The sequence below is a fragment of the Ascaphus truei genome, chromosome 2 (assembly GCF_040206685.1).
Source record: "Ascaphus truei isolate aAscTru1 chromosome 2, aAscTru1.hap1, whole genome shotgun sequence".
NCBI lineage: Eukaryota > Metazoa > Chordata > Amphibia > Anura > Ascaphidae > Ascaphus > Ascaphus truei.
In genome coordinates, this window is record NC_134484.1 from 241003714 (window position 1) to 241025266 (window position 21553).

Below are 21553 nucleotides of genomic sequence, written 5' to 3' on the forward strand. Positions count from 1 at the left end.
AAATAGTATACTTGTTTGGAAGTGTTTGTATTTACTGGTAGAGTAGCTTGCAATTATATTGTTAACATTCATTTGCAGAATGTATATGGTGCATAGATTTTATGCATCATTTATACAATGTAAATGCAATGTACTGTGTGGATTGGAATGTTATGTTTTATATTGTAAAATCAGTTAGGATTATTAAATGGATTATTATTATTGTCTGTATAGAGAAGCGTTATCTGTAGGACAGTATGATTTTGATAACCATTCTACATGTATTTGTATATTGGTTCATCGTGTGTATATATACTGTATACTGTGTATATATATATATATATATATATATATATATATATATATATATATATATATATATGTATATATATATATATATATGTATATATATATATATATATATATATATGTGTATACAGTGTATATATATATACACAGTATATACTGTATATGTATAGGGATTGTTATTATATATATCCAGTATATATAGATATATACAGTATATATTTATTTCTCTTCATGTATTTATTTATTTAGATTTATTTATTAATTGTGGGGCTGCTGTGTGTGTGTATTTTTTTTATTGTGGGTAGCGGGGGTGGGTGAATGGGGTATTAGCCCCAACGGTGCTTGTTTAGGGCTTGTGGGGGGGTAGCGGGAGGGCTTAACCCCTTCATGACCGTAGCGGTATTAACTGCTACGGTCGTGAAGGGGTTAAGTGCACCCGCAACCCCCCCGCAAGTCCTCAACTCACACCAAGGGCCAAATACCCCCCTCACCCATCCCCACTACACACAATAAAGCGGGCACGGTGGGTTAACCCCTTCATTGCCTTAGCGGCTATCCGCTATGGTGATGACGCAGCATTTCTGTATTTTTAATAATATTGAGCAGGAGCAGGGGGGGTCCCTGAGCATTAATTTCTGGCTCAGGGAACCCCCTGCTCACTGTACAATTTTATTAAAATACAGAAATGCTGCTTCTTTACCATAGCGCATAGCCGCTAAGGTAAAGAACGAGTGTTTATTTATACTGTATTTGTTTTATTGATACTGTACATGTGCAGAGGGTCTCCAGAGCAGAACCGCACTGGTTTCAGATCTGGGGACCCCCTGCTCCCCGAGATACAGGCCCCTTTAGGGGGTGCCGGTATCCCTCTGCTCTGCTTGGTTTACAGGCCGCGATCACGTGGTCGGGCCCTTTAAACCAAGCAGAGGGATACCGGCACCCCCTAAAGGGGGCTGTATCTCGGGGAGCAAGGGGTTCCCAGACCTGAAACCAACGCGGTTCAGCTCCGGAGACCCCCTGCACATCTACACTATCAATAAAAATGTATTTCAAATGTATTTATTGTCATTTATTTATTTATTTATTTAGATTTATTTATTTATTTTTTGGCGGCTGCTGTGTGTGTGTATTTTTTTTATTGTGGGTAGCGGGGGTGGGTGAATGGGGTATTAGCCCCAACGGTGCTTGTTTAGGGCTTGCGGGGGGGTAGCGGGAGGGCTTAACCCCTTCATGACCGTAGCGGTATTAACTGCTACGGTCGTGAAGGGGTTAAGTGCACCCGCAACCCCCCCGCAAGTCCTAAACTCACACCAAGGGCCAAATACCCCCTTCACCCACCCCCGCTACCCACAATAAAGCGGGCACGGTGGGTTAACCCCTTCATTGCCTTAGCGGCTATACGCTATGGCAATGAAGCAGCATTTCTGTACTTTTAATAATATTGTGCAGGAGCAGGGGGTCCCCTGAGTTTAGATTTCTGGCTCAGGGAACCTCCTGCTCACTGTACAATATTATTAAAAATACAGAAATGCTGCTTCTTTACCATAGCGCATAGCCGCTAAGGTAAAGAACGAGTGTTTATTTACTGTATATACTGTATGTGTTTTATTTATACTGTACATGTGCAGAGGGTCTCCGGAGCTGAACCGCGTTGGTTTCAGGTCGGGGGACCCCCTGCCCCCCGAGATACAGGCCCCTTTTGGGGGTGCTGGTATCCCTCTACTTGGTTTAACAGGCCGCGATCACGTGATCGGGACCTTTAAACGCAGAGGGATACCGGCACCTCATAAAGGGGTCTGTATCTCGGGGGGCAGGGGGTCCCCCAACCTGATACCAATGCGGTTCAGCTCCCGAGACCCCCTGCACATCTACACTATAAATAAAAATGTATTTAAAATAATTTTTAATGTGTCGCTGTTTGCGCAGAGAGAGCAGCGGATCTCTCTCTGCTGCAAACACATCTCGCCCCCAGTATGTGCATATACAGTACTGTATGTGTACAGTACTGTATGTTAGGGGTTATAGGGCTGTTGTTATACAGTATATATATATATATATATATATATTTATATTTATATATATATATATATATATATATATATATTTATATATATATATATTATATATAGTATATATAGTATATATAGTATATATACTGCATTACAATTCACTATAGGGGACGGCTTCAAGAGAACAGCTCGCAAGTGCCCTCATGTGTTTTTACACGGCATTGCAGTATTGTAGCTAGCCGGAATAAAATGCTTCAATCCCTGCCGGGAAAATAACGCAATGCACTCGGGCAGAAAACAGTCACAAACCTCAATACACCCGAGTATACCCGAATTCGCGGGACTAGCCGAGGTCAAATAAAGTGTGTCGCCAGTGTATATATGTATACATACATACTAAATATGCTTCCATTGTTAAAGCGGAAGTAATTTTTTTTATTTTTTTTTAAATAGCGAGATATTAAGGTTTACATGGCTAATTATGTCTTTAACGTGTGTGTGTGTGTGTGTGTGTGTGTGTGTGTGTGTGTGTGTGTGTGTGTGTGTGTGTGTGTGTGTGTGTGTGTGTGTGTCTGCCTAAAATTACTGTTAGGTTTAGAATGATACAAGAACAGGTTTATCTGCCTCCTAGTATATAATGTAACCGGCTTAAGTGTCTGAGTTAGAAAGCAGCCGGACCCCAGTAGAAGGAAGTAATTATTGTAGCTTACTAAGCACTCTCTTATGAGAGTCTGTGTGCTTTTTGTACCATGGAACACTGGTGAAATATTTTAGGTTTACAAGGTAAGGTAGATCATTCATTTAACATTATTGTAAAGATTGAGATTTGCATAATGCTCAGCACACAAGAAAAACACATCTATGAGATTTTAAAGCTTTGTACACACCTATTAAAAAAAATAATTAAAGGTGCAGTCATTTCCAGGACCAAAATGAATCAATGACTGTGACCTGTTAATGCATTTAAATCCTCAATTACCAAGAGTTAAGCTATTGAACACATCACTGTGATATGATCGCAGAGGCATTACTGAAACATTGTGTGACTAAACGTATGACTGGGCAGTTAATTATGAGGGTTTTTCCCTTTTTCAGATGGATCAAGCAAATTGCAGAGGGTGTGGAGTATATTTATATGTTAAACCAGATTTAAGACCTATTCTAAGGAAAGATGTTTAAGAAGGGATTGCTGAAAATGTAGAGACTTTATGTATAGAAATTTGCACTGGAGGTAGAAGTACAAAAATGTTTGTAGGAATATGCTATTATCCACCAAATAATATAGGGGGGAGGGAGGGGAAATGACGCACAAATAACACTGAGTGAAAAATGTGCAGTGACTCAAAACATAAAAATGTGAATACAACTATTAGTGACAATACAGCGCTGAAAGAAAGACTCTTTCAAGAGGTCTTGATTGCAGGCAAAAACACAGATCTCGGAGCGCAAATGTCCTCCGGTACATATGAAAAGGGAGAAAAAAAATTAAAAAAAATAGTGCAACACTATTTGGCAATATGGACAATTTAGGAATGGACTAATGTTAAATGTGAGTGGGATTAACATTAGTCCGTTCCTAAATTGTCCATATTTCCAAATACTGTTGCACTAGTTTTTCTCTTATTATCCACCACATATCTGTGAGATTGAGGTAGCCAACATACTTTTGCAGATTCATAGCTAGGCCATTTTAATATGTGATTTTAGTTATCCGGACATCGACTGGAGCAATAAGATTAGCATACAACTAAAAGAAACAGAGTTTTAGGTGTGCTCAAAGATAATTGCATGACCCAAATTATTGAGGCATCAACCAGGAGAGGGGCAATACTGGATTTGGTAATATCAAACCATGTAAAAGTTATAACAAATCTTCAAGGCTGAGAACATTTTGGAAACGGTAATCATAACATTATCGCATTTGAAATAAACTATCAAAAACCATGTTTCAAAATATCAATAAAAACTGAATATTAGACTGTTATTAAACCAAGGAAAAGTCTACAAGGAATAAATAGGGATTAAGTTCTTGCAGGGAAAACACGGAACTAAAAAGGGGCAGTCATTAAACATTGTTGGATAGGTACACTTATCAGTGTGTACACTTGGGTATCTAAAATAAACCAGTCTAAACCAATGTGGCTATGTAAACAGGTATGGGAAGAAATGGATAGGTTGAGGCAGGCGCGGTATATTCTTAAAATGAGAAGGGACTAAGGCATTTTATCGGAATTATAAGGAATGTAGCAAAAGGGCAATCAGATTAACAAAATTTGAAATAAAAAAGGATTGTAATAGAAAGATCAACCCTAAAATGTTAAAATACATTAATATTAAAAGATTAGAAAAGAGAATATAGGAGCCTTTCAGTGTGAGATGGGCAGGTAAATTATTGGCGATAAGAAGACGACGGAGGTATTAAATACATTTCTTTGCCTCTGTATTTACCAAGGAGAAAAAAGAAAACGTCTGCAGCACTTGCGACTTTGTTCTCCAAAATGTCGGCTGCTTTTTTTTGTGCATGCGACCGGGGCAGGTACTTTATTTACCTTAATGTCATCAATCTGCCATTGCACTTCTTCCTCTGTTAACAAAATGTTTGTTAACATTTATGTTGTTGCTTCGTCCTGTTGTAATATTTTTGCAAGATATCTGCAGCACTCAAAGTAATACAAAGGTATATAATTCCAGCGATACTTTGCATCCAACAGGGTGCATGCAGGGGAGCCAGGATCACCATCCAGTGCCACAAAACATAAATAAGACAAAGGTTGGCAGCATTCACTGAATAATCATAACAATTTATTCCATCAGCTATACAAAAAATTTAAAAACGCGCAACTTTTTGTGTTACTTATCGTGAGTTGGATATATAGTGCAAAGTCTCCATCTTTGCTGATGAAACTAAATTCTTTAAGGTGGTAAAATCAGAGCAGGATGTAATTTCTATACAGAAGGCCTTTGATAAACTAGGAACGTGGGCAGGTAGATGGCAAGTGTAATCCAAATTTAAGGTTATGCATTTGGGAAGTAAGAATAAAGGGACTATTTACAGATTAAATTAGCCAGAATTGAGTCAATCGTTGATAGAGATGGATTTATGAGTGTTTGTAGACAGCAGGCTTAGCAATAGTGCCCAATGTCATGCAGTAGTTCCAAACGCATATAAGATATCTTGCATAAAACGGGGTATGGATGGAAGGGAAGAAAGCATAATTTTCTACTATAATTCCCCGTAAGACCATGTCATGAATATTTTTGTCCACCACTCGATGAAAAATACATTATAGAACTAGAAAGTGCAGAGAAGAACCACCAAAGTAAAAAAGTACAGATGCAGTGGCCGTTATCGACCATTTCTCTACTTGGTTTTCGAGATCTCCCTGAGATCTTTTCAACATTTGCCGCGGCACACTATTGGCCCATATGGAAGGTCTGATATATGAGGAGAGGCTAGCTAAATTAGATTATTTTACATTATAAGAGAGGCATCTAAGAGGGGGATATGATAACTACTGTATATACAAATATATTCCGGGGACAGTACAAGGAGATTTCAAAAGAACTATTCACCCGAAAGGCAATACAAACGTCATGGGGTCATCCCTTAAGGTTGGAGGAAAGGAGATTTCACCAGCAACAAAGGGAAGGGTTCTTTACAGTAAGGGCAGTTAAAATGTGAGATTGTTATGGCAGATGCAATGGATATCTTTAAGAATAGGCTATACATATTTTTTAGAAAGGAAAGATATACAAGGATACACCATATTAGTAAACATGGAATGGATGTTGATCCAGGGAGAAATCTGATTGCCTGTATTGGAGTAGGGAATTTAATTTATTTATCCCCTTATGTGCGCTCATTGGACAATGTTTCACTCGCCTTTTTTTTTTTTTTTAAATATATATATATATATATATATATATAATATATATGATTGCCTTCCTCTGGATCAATATATTGTAAATACAAATCTAGAATAAGTCTGTCGTCTAAATTTAGCATAGGTTGAACTCGATGGACGTGTTTTTATTTCAACATCTACTATGCAGCGGTTATTCGTTTTACTTTGATTCTGTGTGGGATCGTATTGTTAATTTGATGCTATATTAATAATATAAAGATATTAAAACAGCACATTGTTAGAATATTTTATTATAATTAATACCCTTATTATATATTGTAAAGCATATTTGTTTTCACAGGGGTTACTAAAGTAGACTACGGAGACATATCCACAAGAACTGACTTGAGGCATAAACTGCAGTGCAAACCCTTTTCTTGGTACTTGGAAGACGTTTATCCTGATTCCCAAATACCTCGTCATTATTTCTCTTTGGGAGAGGTAAGAAATGTTATAATAGGAGGGTTTGAGAGCTCTTACTCACACCTGTCCAGTGTCACTGAAGTTCAGGGAGTTTTGCTTATCTAGAGTCTGTTGCACTCATTTTTTGCAATCAGTGCTGACTTGGACCTATGTTCAATATTACCTTGACCTGGAAGCTGTAGACTCCATTAATCTTAAAGGGAACTGCAATCTTCCAAAGAAAGGGGAAGGCGTGTACACAGCATAAAGATAGACAAGACAAGCGCAAAAATCTCATTGATTTTAGTAAAAATATATGTATAAAAATGCACATTATAGAAAATGCCAATGCATTAATAAATATGCAAGTATAAACCACCAGTGATGCAGGGTTACCGGACTCTCGCGGACATCATAGGGTTAATGTTGGTCCCATGGATGGAATTGCCATGGTGGCGGTGAACAAGAGAAGTAGGTGTCCAGATTCAAACAGTCATCTGCTCTTGTAGGGAAAGCACCTCCTCCCAGTCTCAGAAGTGTAGGCAGTTGCGTTCTTCCGGTTTTGAAGGAGAAATAGGCTTCTGCGAGCAAGGTCCCCGATCCTGGTCTCCAACGAGCAAACACTCACAGCATAGTAGGGGAAGATGGGAGCGGGTGCTTTCCCTACCGAAGCCTGAGTGTGCACACTCTCTGTCAGCTATACAGGTGTAGCTGGAGCTGAAAATCACCTCTGTTCACACAGCAGCTGCAGCAGGGGTACTTTGTGCAAGGCGGTGATGTCACTTCTATTTAGAAGTTGGACGGTTTCAGGCATGAAAAGATTTTTCTAAGCAAATAAAGAGCAATGCTAGAAACAAGCTCAATATGAAAAATAGCACACAATATAATTCAATGCGTTTAGTAGCAGGTGCTACTTCATCAGGGAACTTAATCAGTGTACACAGCATAATGCATAAGGAGATGGGGGTAATTGTATATTGCCCAAAAAAAACAAGTGTTCCAGCACTCCACATGTACACTGTATATGTCTCAATCCTAGCGGCATAAAGTACCAGCAAAAGTGCGTGGTGCTACCTGGGACAATCGAAGCGTAACCATAGGAAAAGGAAACATTGCAATCCCACAAAACGGAGCGCTCCGGGATAATATAAATAGAATTTATTATGGACATAACACAAAATATAAAGCACGAAAAAATAGAATAAGGACCACTCAAACACAACGTAACTCAAAGCTATTAAAAAAATGACAAAAAATATGTAACTGCAAAGTAATAAATGGCATGAAAAACAAAAAGCACACAGATAAATAACACAGGACTACAAATAATGACAAATATCAAAGTGAAAATATGCGAATGTTAAAATCAAGGCCATGCAGGACAGCAGCTAGTCACAATATAATCACTAATTTGTGTACATATAGTCAAGAAAAGCCAACACTGCCGAGATATATAAGGGGGCCTGCAAATCCAAAAAAACAGCACATACAGACTACAAGATACTAAGCCGTATGATAAACGGTATAAAGAGGCTCATAAAGAGAAGATCCTCGTAGTAAATACAAATGCAGCCACCAGTATCCGATGACTTACCTGGGAAAATACTGGAGCTATCTCACAGGAATTGCTGCATCCTTTCTGTGACATTCTGCAGACAGACTAATGGCCCATCGGATTAACACAGCAGGGGTCCCTACAATCCCATTCAGTTTGAATGAGACCTTCAGGGACCCCCACTGTGTTAATCCGATGGGCCATTTGTCTGGCTGCAGAAATCTCACAGAAATGTTGCAGATTACTGGGAGATTGCCCCAGATTTTCCAATGCAAGTCATCGGATACTGTTGGCCGCATCTGTACAGGAGTGTATATAAAAATGAATATCGCCCCTTCAAGAGGTATAAGCTTTCAGGGGGTGATATCCATTTTTATATACACTCACATGCATTTACATGGATTTTGCTGTCATTTTCATGTCCTTTATTATATTGGAGTTAAGTAATTTTTTGTAGTATTGTGTTACAGTGGTCCTTCTATTTTTTTTATATTTTGTGTTATGTCCATAATAAATTCTATTTATATTATCCTGGAGTGCTCTGTTTTGTGGGATTGCGATGTTTCCTTTTCCGAAGGTTATGCTTTGCTTCTTGGTAATTGTAATCACAGAATAGGCTGTTCGTACTGTTTTGTGCAAAAAAAAAAAAAAAAACCTCCCACTGATGTCAATGTGGATTTTCACCTGAAAACTTCCTGAATGGGGTATATATAGAATGATATCCATACAGTAGACTTCAATAGATTACCGTTTTGAATTCATATTAGTTGTTGTTTATAATAACTTTCAATGCCCCAGTTTTCATAGATTAAGTTGTACTGCACACCGCTTTTGGAAAACCTCATGTCGCCTTCTTTCTGCGAGCTTTAAGAGCTCTTTACACTACACTTGTGTTGAAGGCCTCTTGTTGGTACCTTGAAAGTGACGACAATCTACAGTATGACCAATCTGGACATCACCAGGATCAATACAGCAATAAAAACATTGAATTACATTTTTGAAGTTGGTCATTTTTCATCTAAATGTCATTTTATGGCTAGAGCCTCCAAATCCCACATATTTTATGTTTTTGGAAGTTGACAGGTTTTCTTGACATTAACTATTTAGTACAGTATAAAGCGATTTTCGGTTGTGGATTTTGTTTCCTGTAACAAAATAAGCTCATAATGCTGTAATTACAGTTTTATACAAATCTCTTCAAATAAACAATGTCAGAGAGGCCTTGGTGTCGTTTCTGCACAGCATTACTAGCATACTGTAATTATGACACATTGTCTTATGGGTGCAATATGTTCTAAGGAGATTGTTATCTTTGACATAGTTGGTTGCAGTGTACAGTTCACAAAGTTATAAATAACCAACATTCCCAGGCATCAACTAAACAAGAGTGAACTGTGCGAGTCTAGGAAGGAACAAAACACAAATTAATCTTAGATCTTGTATCTTACCCATGAATAATATAACTTTCTATTAAATTACCTCTCCCACTGTGAAAAACTGTTAAGATTGTGTTGGCTTTATAATTTATTCCTGAATTTGATCAAATTCCTGGAAAGGCAGCTAATTGGCTTGAAATCGGTTTGAATTTTCCCTCCTAAGATCACAAGCTAGGTTACTTCAAAAACTGGTAATTTGAGGAAATAGTCCATTAATAAGGGAGATTTTATATTTTATGAATATAAAAAAAAAAAAAAAAAAAAAAAAATATGCATACTAGGGTTTATCTAGGGAATTGTGGATTTTACTTTGCTTCTGTAGATACTACTGAGCTGCTAAGACCTTGATGAAAGATGTATACAAACGTTTGTAATACTTTGCATTTAAAGAAGATTACTCTCTTAATCTAGATCAGGGCTCTTCAACGAGTTCTCTAAAGGGGGCAAGATCAGAAAACATGTAGGAGTAGAAGCGCCACAAGCTTATTGCAATGTAATTCTAGAAGCATTTGAAGAATGTAAATGATTTATATTTCTACACGTTACAAGCATTTATAACATCAATACCATCTATATTTGCATTACCTTCATTTACAAGTGCGTTTCAGTGTACATAACATTACCCGGGCACCTTGCAATGTGAAGAGCTTGATTCTTTGCTGGGAATTTAAGTATTATTTTAACTTTTGTAGATATGAAGAATGTGTGTGTAGAAATGGTAAACTGCATGGTTTTACCCTGGCTATTTTCAGTTGTCCCTACCTGTATAATTTCCCAGATGCATGCCTTTTCTCTGTGTATTTTACAGACTATTGCTAGAATTACCTCATTACCCATGTTTTCCCTAAGTCAGGGACCGTGAAGTTTGTAGTACTGTGTATTCAAACATAAAGTGTTTTAAGACAACCCTTGTACTTGAAATGGCCCATTTAAACCAGTGGTCAAAGTGGCTTAAAAAGTAGTGGTGCTGAGCCTGATTTTAAAAAATCCTACATTTATTAAACCTTGGAGCAAACCGATTTCGTCGTATTTTAGAAAGATTTAGGCATTCTTCATGTTGTAAATATAGCGATATTGCACTTGCTGGTGCATTGTTGTGGGAAATACACAATATGGCAGCGGGGGAAGTGGCAAGTGGCAAGTGGCCATTGTCTTGAATCAGCCGTGCATGAGAAGAAGGTAGGACTAACGTGCTATTCCACTTGCATAAGCATGCCAGCAGGTGGATTAACGTCTGCTGTATCTGTACCAAGGTCCTTTAGCCTTTCCTGGTGAGTCCTATGCTGTAGACCGTGGACCATCTTCGTAGCCATTTTTTCCCCACAATCTCCAGTTTATTTACGTTCTTCCGGAGATCTGGTCTCCAGAATTGAACACACTACTCTAGGTGAGGTCTAACCAATGCTCTATAAAGTGACATCACCACCCCTATCTTCCTGCTGCAAATACCTCTCCCTATTCAACCCAACCTAACATCCTGCTGGCTTTCCACATTGGTTTTTTACATTGCATTATTTTGCACTTTTTGGCATGAAATTGTAGTTTCCACACTCTTGATCATTCCTCCAATCTATCTAAATCATCATTTTGTTTACCCTCACCGCGCCCACTCCCCCTGGGAGTGTCAAGCCTATTTTGCAGATAATTGTGTAATCTGCAGAAAGACACATTTTCCCCTCCAGACCATATATAATGTCATTAATAAAAATCTTAGAGTACTGGTCCCTGAGGGACTCCCCTGGTCACCTTCCCATCCTCTGATTGTATTCCATTTACCACGACTGTCAACTAGCCTTTAACCAATATCTTATCCATTCTACCACCTTAGAATTCGATCCCAAGTGTTGCAACTTGGTTCATGCATTCTTTGACAATTTTAAATGCCTAAATAAAATCTAGTTACTCTATGCTACATATACTGCTCCTTTCTGATCTGATCTATCTTAGTCACCCAGTCCAATAATCAGTTACAGTAGCTTTGTTTCACAAAATATATTTTGAATGATTTATTTAGCTATTTATAATTTATTAGAAATGTTTTATCACATTTAAGAGAATCTCAGTTGGCTTCAAGCAGTGTATTTTGCAACAAGTAATGACATGACTCATCCAAAATGACAGCCATGTTTACTAAGCAGTCTTATGCAGTGGTGGGATTCAAAATTTTTAGCAATAGGTACTCTCACAGGGGGTGTAGGGGGGGGGGTTGAGAGCTGGGGGGGGGCCGTACCGCCCTTTTATTGTGAAAAATGAAAACCACAATATTTGATTGAAATAAATTACTTATTTGCCTTTCTTAAAATATTTCCATATCACTACTTGATTATCATTATACTGTTTCTTTTGTCCAGGGCAGAGAGAGACCAGGGAGGGCAGAGAGATAGACCAGGGAGGGCAGAGAGATAGACCAGGGAGGGCAGAGAGATAGACCAGGGAGGGCAGAGAGATAGACCAGGGAGGGCAGAGAGATAGACCAGGGAGGGCAGAGAGATAGACCAGGGAGGGCAGAGAGAGAGACCAGGGAGGGCAGAGAGAGAGACCAGGGAGGGCAGAGAGAGAGACCAGGGAGGGCAGAGGGAGGGAACAGGGAGGGCAGAGAGGGAGGGAACAGGGAGGGCAGGGCAGAGAGGGAGGGAACAGGGAGGGCAGAGAGAGAGAGAGAGACCAGGGAGGGCAGAGAGAGAGAGAGAGACCAGGGAGGGGAGAGAGAGAGACCAGGGAGGGCAGAGAGAGACCAGGGAGGGCAGGGCAGAGAGAGAGAGAGACCAGGGAGGGCAGTGAGTCCCTCTCACATCTCTCCCAGTCCCTATCACATCTCTCCCAGTCCCTCTCACATCTCTCCCAGTCCCTCACATCTCTCCCAGTCCCTTTCACATCTCTCCCAGTCCCTCTCACATCTCTCCCAGTCCCTCTCACATCTCCCCCAGCCAATCGCAAACCTCCCTCATATGTCATATCTCTCCCTCCCCTCCTCCATGCCTCCCTGGTTGCACACAGGTGGGGGGAGATGGTATGCAGCGGCAGAGCAGTCACTTGAGTCAGAGCAGGATGTGAGAAGCTCTAGCTGCAGGCACCGGAAGTTCCGGGTCAGACAGCTAGATGGCGCACCTCCCCTGCAGTCCTGCTCTGAAACATGTGATTCTACTGCCGGTTTATGCATCGGTTCTGCGAACTTGAAAAATTCCAGTAACAGGTTTGCGCGAACCGGCTGAATCCCACCACTGGTCTTATGCCACAAATCATAAGACACGTTACATTCTAGTGACTATTCAAGTCAATGGGCAGTAGGGAGTCTTCAAGTGTCTGAAGGTGTCTTCCGGCAGAAGACTGCGTCGTAAATATGTGGCCTATATGTGTTTAATATGTTAATGTTATCATAGAAAATATTATTTGGTTTCACAACTTGCATATATACAGTATATACATATACATGGATTACGTTCTTTCTAGAATATTTTCGGACTTTTTTTTTATCGCAGTAAATTTATTGTTGTTTATCACCCAACCCTGCCCGTTAAAGAGCCCTGCTGTAGATCAGGGGTGCGCAAAGATTTATTTTTTTGCTGCCCCCCCCCCCTTTGTGCCAGTCCCAGCGCTTGCGCCCCCCCCCCCTCTCCAATGGCCCGACGTCGAGGGTCACGTGACTGCAGCATCATTTGACGCGCGTTACCATGACGCATCACGTCACATGACCCCGCTGCGTCATTTGTGGCGTGACAGGAAGCCAGCTGAGTCCTGGTAAGTTGAGGTTTGCACAGGCCTCGCGTGGTCCTCCGGCATTTAATTGCCTCAGGGAAGAGAGTGGGGCCTCTGCAACCGCCAAACCCCCCCCACCCCAGAAAAATCCTGCGCACCCCTGCTCTAGATATTATTGAGGGTACAGCAGTGAAGCAGTGAGACTTGAGTGTCAGTTTATTTCTGACCTCTCCATTTTCCATATTGTAGCCACTGATTGAGCCACCTGTGCTGAAGTAGGGTTATCCTTTTAAACCTGAACTGTTGATGTCCCTTGAGGACTGGAGTTGGCCACCCCTGGGCTAGCAGATCATACAGTAGCAAAAAGGGGTCAATAATAATACCGGTTACTTGTAGTGTTGGGATTCAGATTTATTGTTTCAAGAAATGACTCCACAGTTATGTTCCAGTTCCTCAACTGGAACATAACTCAAATTGGCTGCTGTGATTTCACAGTTTTTTGTTTGGTTTAATCAGTTGCTTCTTTTTCAAGCAGGGCAATAATTAAGTAATAATCCCTGAAGAACAGGGCATTATTGGCCAGTAATGCCCTGTTCTGAGGGGATTATTACTATTATAGGCTAAATGTAGGCTTATTTTTAATTTTTTTACATTTTTCATAAAAAAGATAAATTTGTGTAGTCATATTGATTTTTATCAGCATGATTGTCTACATTCTTATGCTTTTACTGCAAGTTTATTAAAAGTAAATTGTACATATACACAGACCCACACACACACACTGGAGGCCCCTCTATACACACAAACACACTCTGCAGTCCACCCTACACACTGTGCAGCCCCCTCCTCTACACCCACAAAAAACACTGCAGCCCTCCACCCTCTACACTAACAAAACACACAACACACAGCAGCCCCCCCCCTCTACACCCACAAAACACACTGCAGACACACACACTAACAAAACAGACTATGCCACCTCTACATCCACAAAACACACACCAGCAGCCCCCCCCCCTCTTCACCCACTGCAGCCCCCTGTAAACCCACACACTAAAGACACACACCAACAAAACACTGCACCCCTCCTCCACACACTGAAGCCTCACACACTGCAGGTCCCCTTCTACAAGAACAAAACACACACAGCAGAAACACACCAACAAGACTCTGCTGCCCCCTTTACACCCACAAAACACACTCGGCAGACACACAAACCTTTCCCTTCACTCTCCTGTGCGGAGCTCTCTGCAGACAGGGTGGGGAGGAGTCAGTGCCTAGCTGGTGGCTTCTGTCCAATCACCTCCCCAAGTGCAAATTTCACTCTTTGTGAATGAAACCTGAAAGCTGATTGGCTGAAAAACTTGGCAAGCTGCCAAAAATTACTGATTGGTTAAAATTCCGGGCATTATCCAATCAGAGAGCAGGGATTTCAATAATGCCCGGAATTTACCAGCTTTAGCCTATGTGTTTTATATTATCTTTTTATTTTTGTATGCATGTATGTGTCTTGATATCTTATGGTCTCTCCTGGTCCACAGATTAGAAATGTTGACACAAATCAGTGTTTGGACAACATGGCGAGAAAAGAAAATGAAAAAGTTGGTATATTCAACTGCCATGGAATGGGAGGAAACCAGGTAAGATTGCTTTGTGTATCCTCACGCACGGCCAGCTTGAGGCCCCAGTGCTACGAGCATTGCTATTAGGTGTGTATGGATTCTTCTTAAACAACCTCCTTGTGTGGGGGCTTCATTAATCTTTCTTATTCATTATTGGGGGTTGTTGATTATTACATAGCTCACATTTTCATTGGTTTCGATGCAAGCCTACATTGTCAACAATAACCATGTTAAATGAATTGTACATTAATTAATTGAATGACAATGGGGGGCCTTATTTACTGAGCCGTTTTTGTTGCCATTAGCTACCTCTGGAAGATCCCTTGCAGACCATTTAAATGAACGGACTGTAACATGCAATTTGTAAAGCCATAATAGCCATGTTTACTATGTGGTGCGTACGTATAGCATTATTGTATAGTATAGTATACATAGTTACTTGGCCATATAAGCAAATTAGATGGGGTACAATGTTTTTAAAGCAAACATTGAAACTTGAGGTCTTAAAAACATTGTATATGAATAAAGTAATGTGCTATAGACAACAGAAGTATACTAATTGAAAAGAAACAACATTCATCAAAATATTCAATAATAGAATTGTGATTGAGCTGCAATGTACTGACAGTAAAGTCTGGGAAATATGTATTGCTTTCATGTAGCCTATAACCCCGCTTTACAAACACATGTCCTGCAAAAGGCTTAAAGTCACATTGACTATAGTACAGTAGATATTTGTGACCAGATTTACATAGATATTCTGTTATGTTAAGATGTGGACATATGATTATAACGAATAATTTTTCAGCTGTTTACACGAAACAGTATTACGAAGGAATACGTGTACAGATTTTTTGCTGTGTATAATTTAGGTATATTAAACACAGCTTGATTTATTTAGTACTTTTCTTTTTTGTTTAAGGTCTTCTCATACACTGCAAGTAAAGAGATCCGAACAGATGATTTATGTTTGGATGTCTCCAAGCTTAATGGTCCAGTCATAATGCTTAAGTGCCACCATTTAAGAGGCAATCAGCTATGGGAGTACGATCAAGTGGTGGGTATTTCTGGTAACTTGTGAATGTCATGTGTGTTGCATGTTTGTCTTTTTTTCAGATTTATTAATCATTTCCTGGTTTTATAGATCAACTACAATGTTCAAATTTGGTTGTCTTAAGATTTCTTGTCTGGATATCAGATTCTGACATCTTTAGTTACTGTTCAAAGCTGTTTATGATGTGTGGTATTTTCCAAGGAGATACACAGCAGGGCATAAGCTCCCATTAGGATACAAACAAGAGATATATTTCTTTGTAAAGATGACTGTCATTGCATCAGAACATAAAAACATAGATTAATGTTCTTAATGTAATAGACAGTGGCGTGAATCACGTGTCTACATGTTATTCCTTTTACAATGTGACAGTAACCCCTTTAGCAGGATGTATGTAAATGTAAAATATCAGATTTACTTCTACAGCTAAGAGAATCAAGTGAAACCATGGCTCATGGGAAAACTCTTCAGATAAGGTTGATCAGTCAATAAGTCATGAGAGATTGCAGAGGTTCAGACAAACTCCCCATAATGTCCTTAGTGACAACACAGGACTATTATTAGGTCATGTTATTATAGCACATGTGATTTCAGGGGTGATAAAAATACTACTGCACAAAACTGTTAAAACGGGTGGAGGAAATTATTGTTCCATTCCATTAAAAAAAAAGATGAGGGATATTGACTTTTAAAATATTTGCTATTACTTAAACTGTATATGTTAAACTGGTTGTGTCTTTAAAATGTGTAAAGTCATTAGGAAACTTTCTGCAAGCTGAAAGCTCATACGCTAGATGAACAGTTGCTGATCAGTGTTATTATGTGCAATTATCCTTTTAAATATACAGTAAAGGTAAAACGATACTGTTCATCTTATGAACAAATGGGCTAATTTAAAGATTAAAATATTTGCAAAGCTACTGGCAATGGTTCTTCATAGCAAAACTGAGTTTTTTTTCATGATGCAGTTTGCATTTCTAGCTCAATGTTTAAGGAACACCTAAAACAGATATATATATATACACACACACAGTGTTCGACAAACCTATACATTTGCTCGCCCCAGGCGAGTGGATTTAACCCCCGGGCGAGTAAATATTGGCCCAAGCAGCACACGTTTGGTACTAGGTGGCGAGTAGATTTTTTTTGTGTGGCGAGTAGATTTTTTGGTGATTTGTCAACCACTGTATGTATGTATATATATATATATATATATATATATATGTATATTTATATATATATTTATATATTATTATTTTATTTTTTATTTTTTTAAATGACGTACCAGTTATAATATCGTTTCAAGCAAACCGATTGAAGGAGATACACAGGAGTCAAGCCATGAAAATCTTTCTCGTTGTTAACATCAATCAGAGCAGGTACATCCATGGTAATGTTAAGGGCACTAAACCCTTTCCTCTGACACGATACCCATTATCTTATAAGATATCTTGTATCTTTTTTTTTTTAAAGCTTTTTGCTTCTTTCGATCTGTTTGCTTGAAACTACATTTTTGGTTCCAGCTTTGGGATGCCCGGGTCAGCGGAGGTTGTGCATCAGTGATAAAGACTTTATAGTTTATACGAAGGATTTGAGAGTACTGCAGTGCCATTTTCATTATATTTTTAGTTATAATAATCCATGTTGTGGCCCTTCTATAGCTCTGCCAGTGTACACAGCACTGTACATAGAATTTTGCAGGCACTATGACCCTGTAGAGCAGGGGTGGGGAATCTTTTTTCTGCCAAGGGCCATTTTGATATTTATAAAATCATTCGAGGGCCATCCAAAATTATCAACTTAAAAATTAGCCTGCTATATTTGGTCAAACATTTAATGAACTCACCACTAATGGGATGGCTGGAACTGCTTCTCTTTGGGTGACTGACTGACTCTTGGGTGGTGGGTGACTATGACTGACTGCGGGTTGGTGTCTGTGCGCACGCACATGCACGCACACACGCACGCACACAGAAATCGGGCAGGGGGGAGGGAAATCAGACTCTCAGACCCACTCTCTCTCTCTCAGACCCACTCTCTCTCAGACTCTCTCTCTGACACTCTCTCAGACTCTCAGACCCACTCTCTCTCTCAGACTCACTCTCTCTCTCAGACTTTCTCTCTCTCAGACTCACTCTCTCTCTCAGACTCACTCTCTCTCTCAGACTCACTCTCTCTCTCAGACTCACTCTCTCTCTCAGACTCACTCTCTCTCTCAGACCCACTCTCTCTCAGACTCTCTCTCTGCGACTCTCTCTCTCTCTGACTCTCTCTCTCTCTCAGACTCTCAGACCCACTCTCTCTCAGACTCTCAGACCCACTCTCTCTCAGACCCACTCTCTCTCAAACCCACTCTCTCTCAGACACACTCTCTCTCAGTCTCACTCTCTCTCTGACTCACTCTCTCTCTGACTCTCACTCTCTCTCAGACTCTCTCTCTGACTCACTCTCTCTCTCAGACTCACTCTCTCTCTCAGACTCACTCTCTCTGACTCTCAGACCCACACACTCTCTCTCTCTCACTCTCTGACCCACTCTCTCTGACACACACTCTCACACACTCTCAGACACACACACACTCTCAGACACACACACTCTTTCTCTCAGACACACACAGGGGGAGGGAAATCTGATTGGGGGGGGGGATCGGAGCGGGTGCCCTCCTCCGCAACTGCTACCCGGTGTGGGGAGGAGGGCCGTGTAAGTGCACGGGGGGGCGGAACAGGGAGGGGATTGGAGCAGGTACCCTCCACAACTGCTGCCTGGTGTGGGGAGGAGGAGGAGAGGTGGTAGTGAGGTGTCTCTCCCACCGCAGACTCGTTCTTCTATCCCCCAAGCCTCTTATACCCCCTCACCCCCCCATCCCCCACTCCTCTTATACCCACTCCCCCCCGGAGCGCTGCTTACCCGCGCCGCCCTGGTGATACTCAGGTCCTTAATCACCTCAGGCGGCTGCTGCCACACACAGACAGTGACACACACACACAGAGACACACACACACACACACACACACACAGAGACAGTGACAGTGAGATACACAGAGACAGAGACAGAGACAGTGAGACACACAGACAGTGACACACACACACACACACACACAGAGACAGTGACACACACACACAGAGACAGTGACACACACACACAGACAGTGACACACATACACAGAGACAGTGACACACACACACGCACACACAATAAGCCCACCTCTGCAAACACACAAAAATAAGGCCTCTCCCCCTTGGGGTGGGTAAGGTGTCTGGGAGGGGGTATAAGGGGGCATGTGGGTTACCTGGGGCCCGTGGATGGGCTGCTGGAGCAGCATAGGTAGCCAGTGCAGCTGAGAGACTGGCATGCCCGCGGAGCCTAAAGGGAGGGACAGAGGGGCGGAGCCTAAGGAGCCGGCATTACTGGAGGAGAGAAGGGAGGGGGCAGTGCTGTAGGAAGAGGCGGGCCAAAAAAAAAATTTGGCAGAGTGACAGCACGGGCAGCCAATCAGGAAAGGGGGAGGTTTAAAAAAAAAATTTAAACCATTCTTGCAGGCTTGCTTCCCGCGGGCCGGACCAAATGACTTCGCGGGCCTTACACCCCTGCTGTAGAGCTTACAATCTAATGTTTGGGCCTGAGGTAGAAGGCAATAAAGTGATTTCCTAAGGTCAAAGGGAGCTTACATCAGGATTTTCACCCTGCTTCAGTCAGTGTCTTTTACTCATGGAGGCTTTGAGACGCTCCTTCAGCCCTTATTGTTGGGAGATCAGAAAAGCCTAACGTAGCACTACAGGTTTTTTTTATAGCATATGCAAAGTAATTGATTTACAAATACAAATAAAAAAATAAAACATAATGAAGGTTTTTCCTCATATATTTTAATGTATTCCTTAACACAGGGGTGCTCAACTCCAGTCCTCAAGCCAACAGGTCAGGTTTTCAGGATATCCCTGCTTCCGCACAGGTGGCTATCAGAGGCTGTCTTTGACTGAGCTACCTGTGCTGAAGCAGGGATATCCTGAAAGCCTGGAGTGGGGGGAAGAAGGGGGGGGGGGGGGCTTGAGGACTGGAATTGGGCACCCCTGCCCTGACATCACATTGCCCTTTTGAAGCAGCAGTCTCCGTTGTTTTTATTAGTTTTTCTTTTTTAATGTACCAGTTCTGATTCATAGTCCCCCAGCCTCTGAGATACCCCCAGTTAGCAAGAGATTTGTATTTTTTTGTTCTGGAGCCAAGGCTACTATACACCCTTTAAAAAAAAAAAAAAAAAAAAAGCGCAGCATGGGCTGCTGTTCTAAGAGTTAGAGCCGCATTTTCTGTGAAGGTGTTGGAGGCTACAGAATAAGTAATTGTGCTGCTGCCGGAACAGCTTATCCCCTGGCAGCTTGATTAGTAGGAGATAAGTCGGCTTAGTGAATATAACTAGCCTGCCATTGTCAGATGGCAGTGTAGCGCGTAGCTCACCACAAACGTGGCGTGACCGCGGGGCTGAGGTAGGTATTAGTATAGAACGCCGATCACAACCACGAGGGCGCGTCTAGAATGTAGGATAATCTTGCAAGCCGGGTCAGGGTTATAGAGGACAGTGTAAACGTGGTGCTTGCTGGGTCTAGAAGTGGAGAGTAGCGGATCGTTGGGGTACGTAGCCGGAGTCAGGATTGGAGAGTTGTCGTAGAGCCAAAGCCAGGGTCAGTGCAGGAGAGAGCAATGTCGTAGTTTCCAAAGCCAGGGTCAGAGCAGGAGAGTATCACAAAGTCCAAGGTACTAGGCAGGGTCAGGCAGCAAGGTAAGAGGCAGACAGGCAGGAAGCAGTGAGGATCAGCGTCACAAACAGAAGTTATGCTCGGCAAGGAATGAGAGTTCAGGCAGCATATTTAAAGGACCTCCCACCAATGGGAGGCATCCAGGAAGCAGAACCGTCCTCTTTGATAGGACGCACCTGCGCAATCCAGAAGCCTATTACACAGCCGATTTAGACAGAGGTGGAGCTTCCAGAGTGCGCGCCACGCATCACGCTGGCGACATGGTCGCGCACAGTCACTGCGCGCCACGACACCCGCGTTAGAAGGGGGGCGGAGCGTGGGGTACTGTTGTGCCGCGTAGCTCTGACGTCATGGCGGGGGCAAGAACAAGAGGCAGGGACCGCAGACCCCAGGAGAGACCGCGCATGCGTCACGCGTCAATGCCAGAGGGAAGAGAGTGGACCCAGGAATCGTGGAGACCAACGGGACCCGCGCACTGCCCGCGCGCCGCGCATGAGCACCACCGTTAGACTGCCTTTCTTGAGTGCCAATGGATCCAGACGAGCAGGTGAGGGTTAAGGGGACAGAACCGCCAGAATGGCGAATCCTCACAGGCAGACTATTTTGCTCCATGTAAAAGGTTAACATTTTGCTTCAAAGTGCATTAAAAATATAATGCAAATATGTTTATATAGGCACCAGTTCAGAATGCTTGAATTTATTGTGAAATGAAGCCAGAGGAATTTTTATGGGTTTATAAAGTACTGAAAATAAAGTTTGATCTACAATTTTGAGTGGGTAGGCTAAATGGCTATTTTTTTTACATCGGTTTTTATTTTTAAGTAAAATAGGTTATCA

At 41.5% G+C, this 21553-nt stretch overlaps 1 protein-coding gene across 2 annotated transcripts in view; it reads left to right on the top strand.

Moving 5' to 3' along the window:
* The window catches only part of GALNT1 (polypeptide N-acetylgalactosaminyltransferase 1), a 242526-nt gene that overhangs the window by 188285 nt on the left and 32688 nt on the right, over positions 1-21553 (top strand). For both annotated transcript variants that reach the window (XM_075586004.1, XM_075586003.1), the window contains exons 9-11: positions 6504-6643; positions 14833-14931; positions 15836-15970. In XM_075586004.1, the coding sequence (XP_075442119.1) occupies positions 6504-6643; positions 14833-14931; positions 15836-15970 (374 nt within the window). The remainder of the gene's footprint in view (positions 1-6503; positions 6644-14832; positions 14932-15835; positions 15971-21553) is intronic.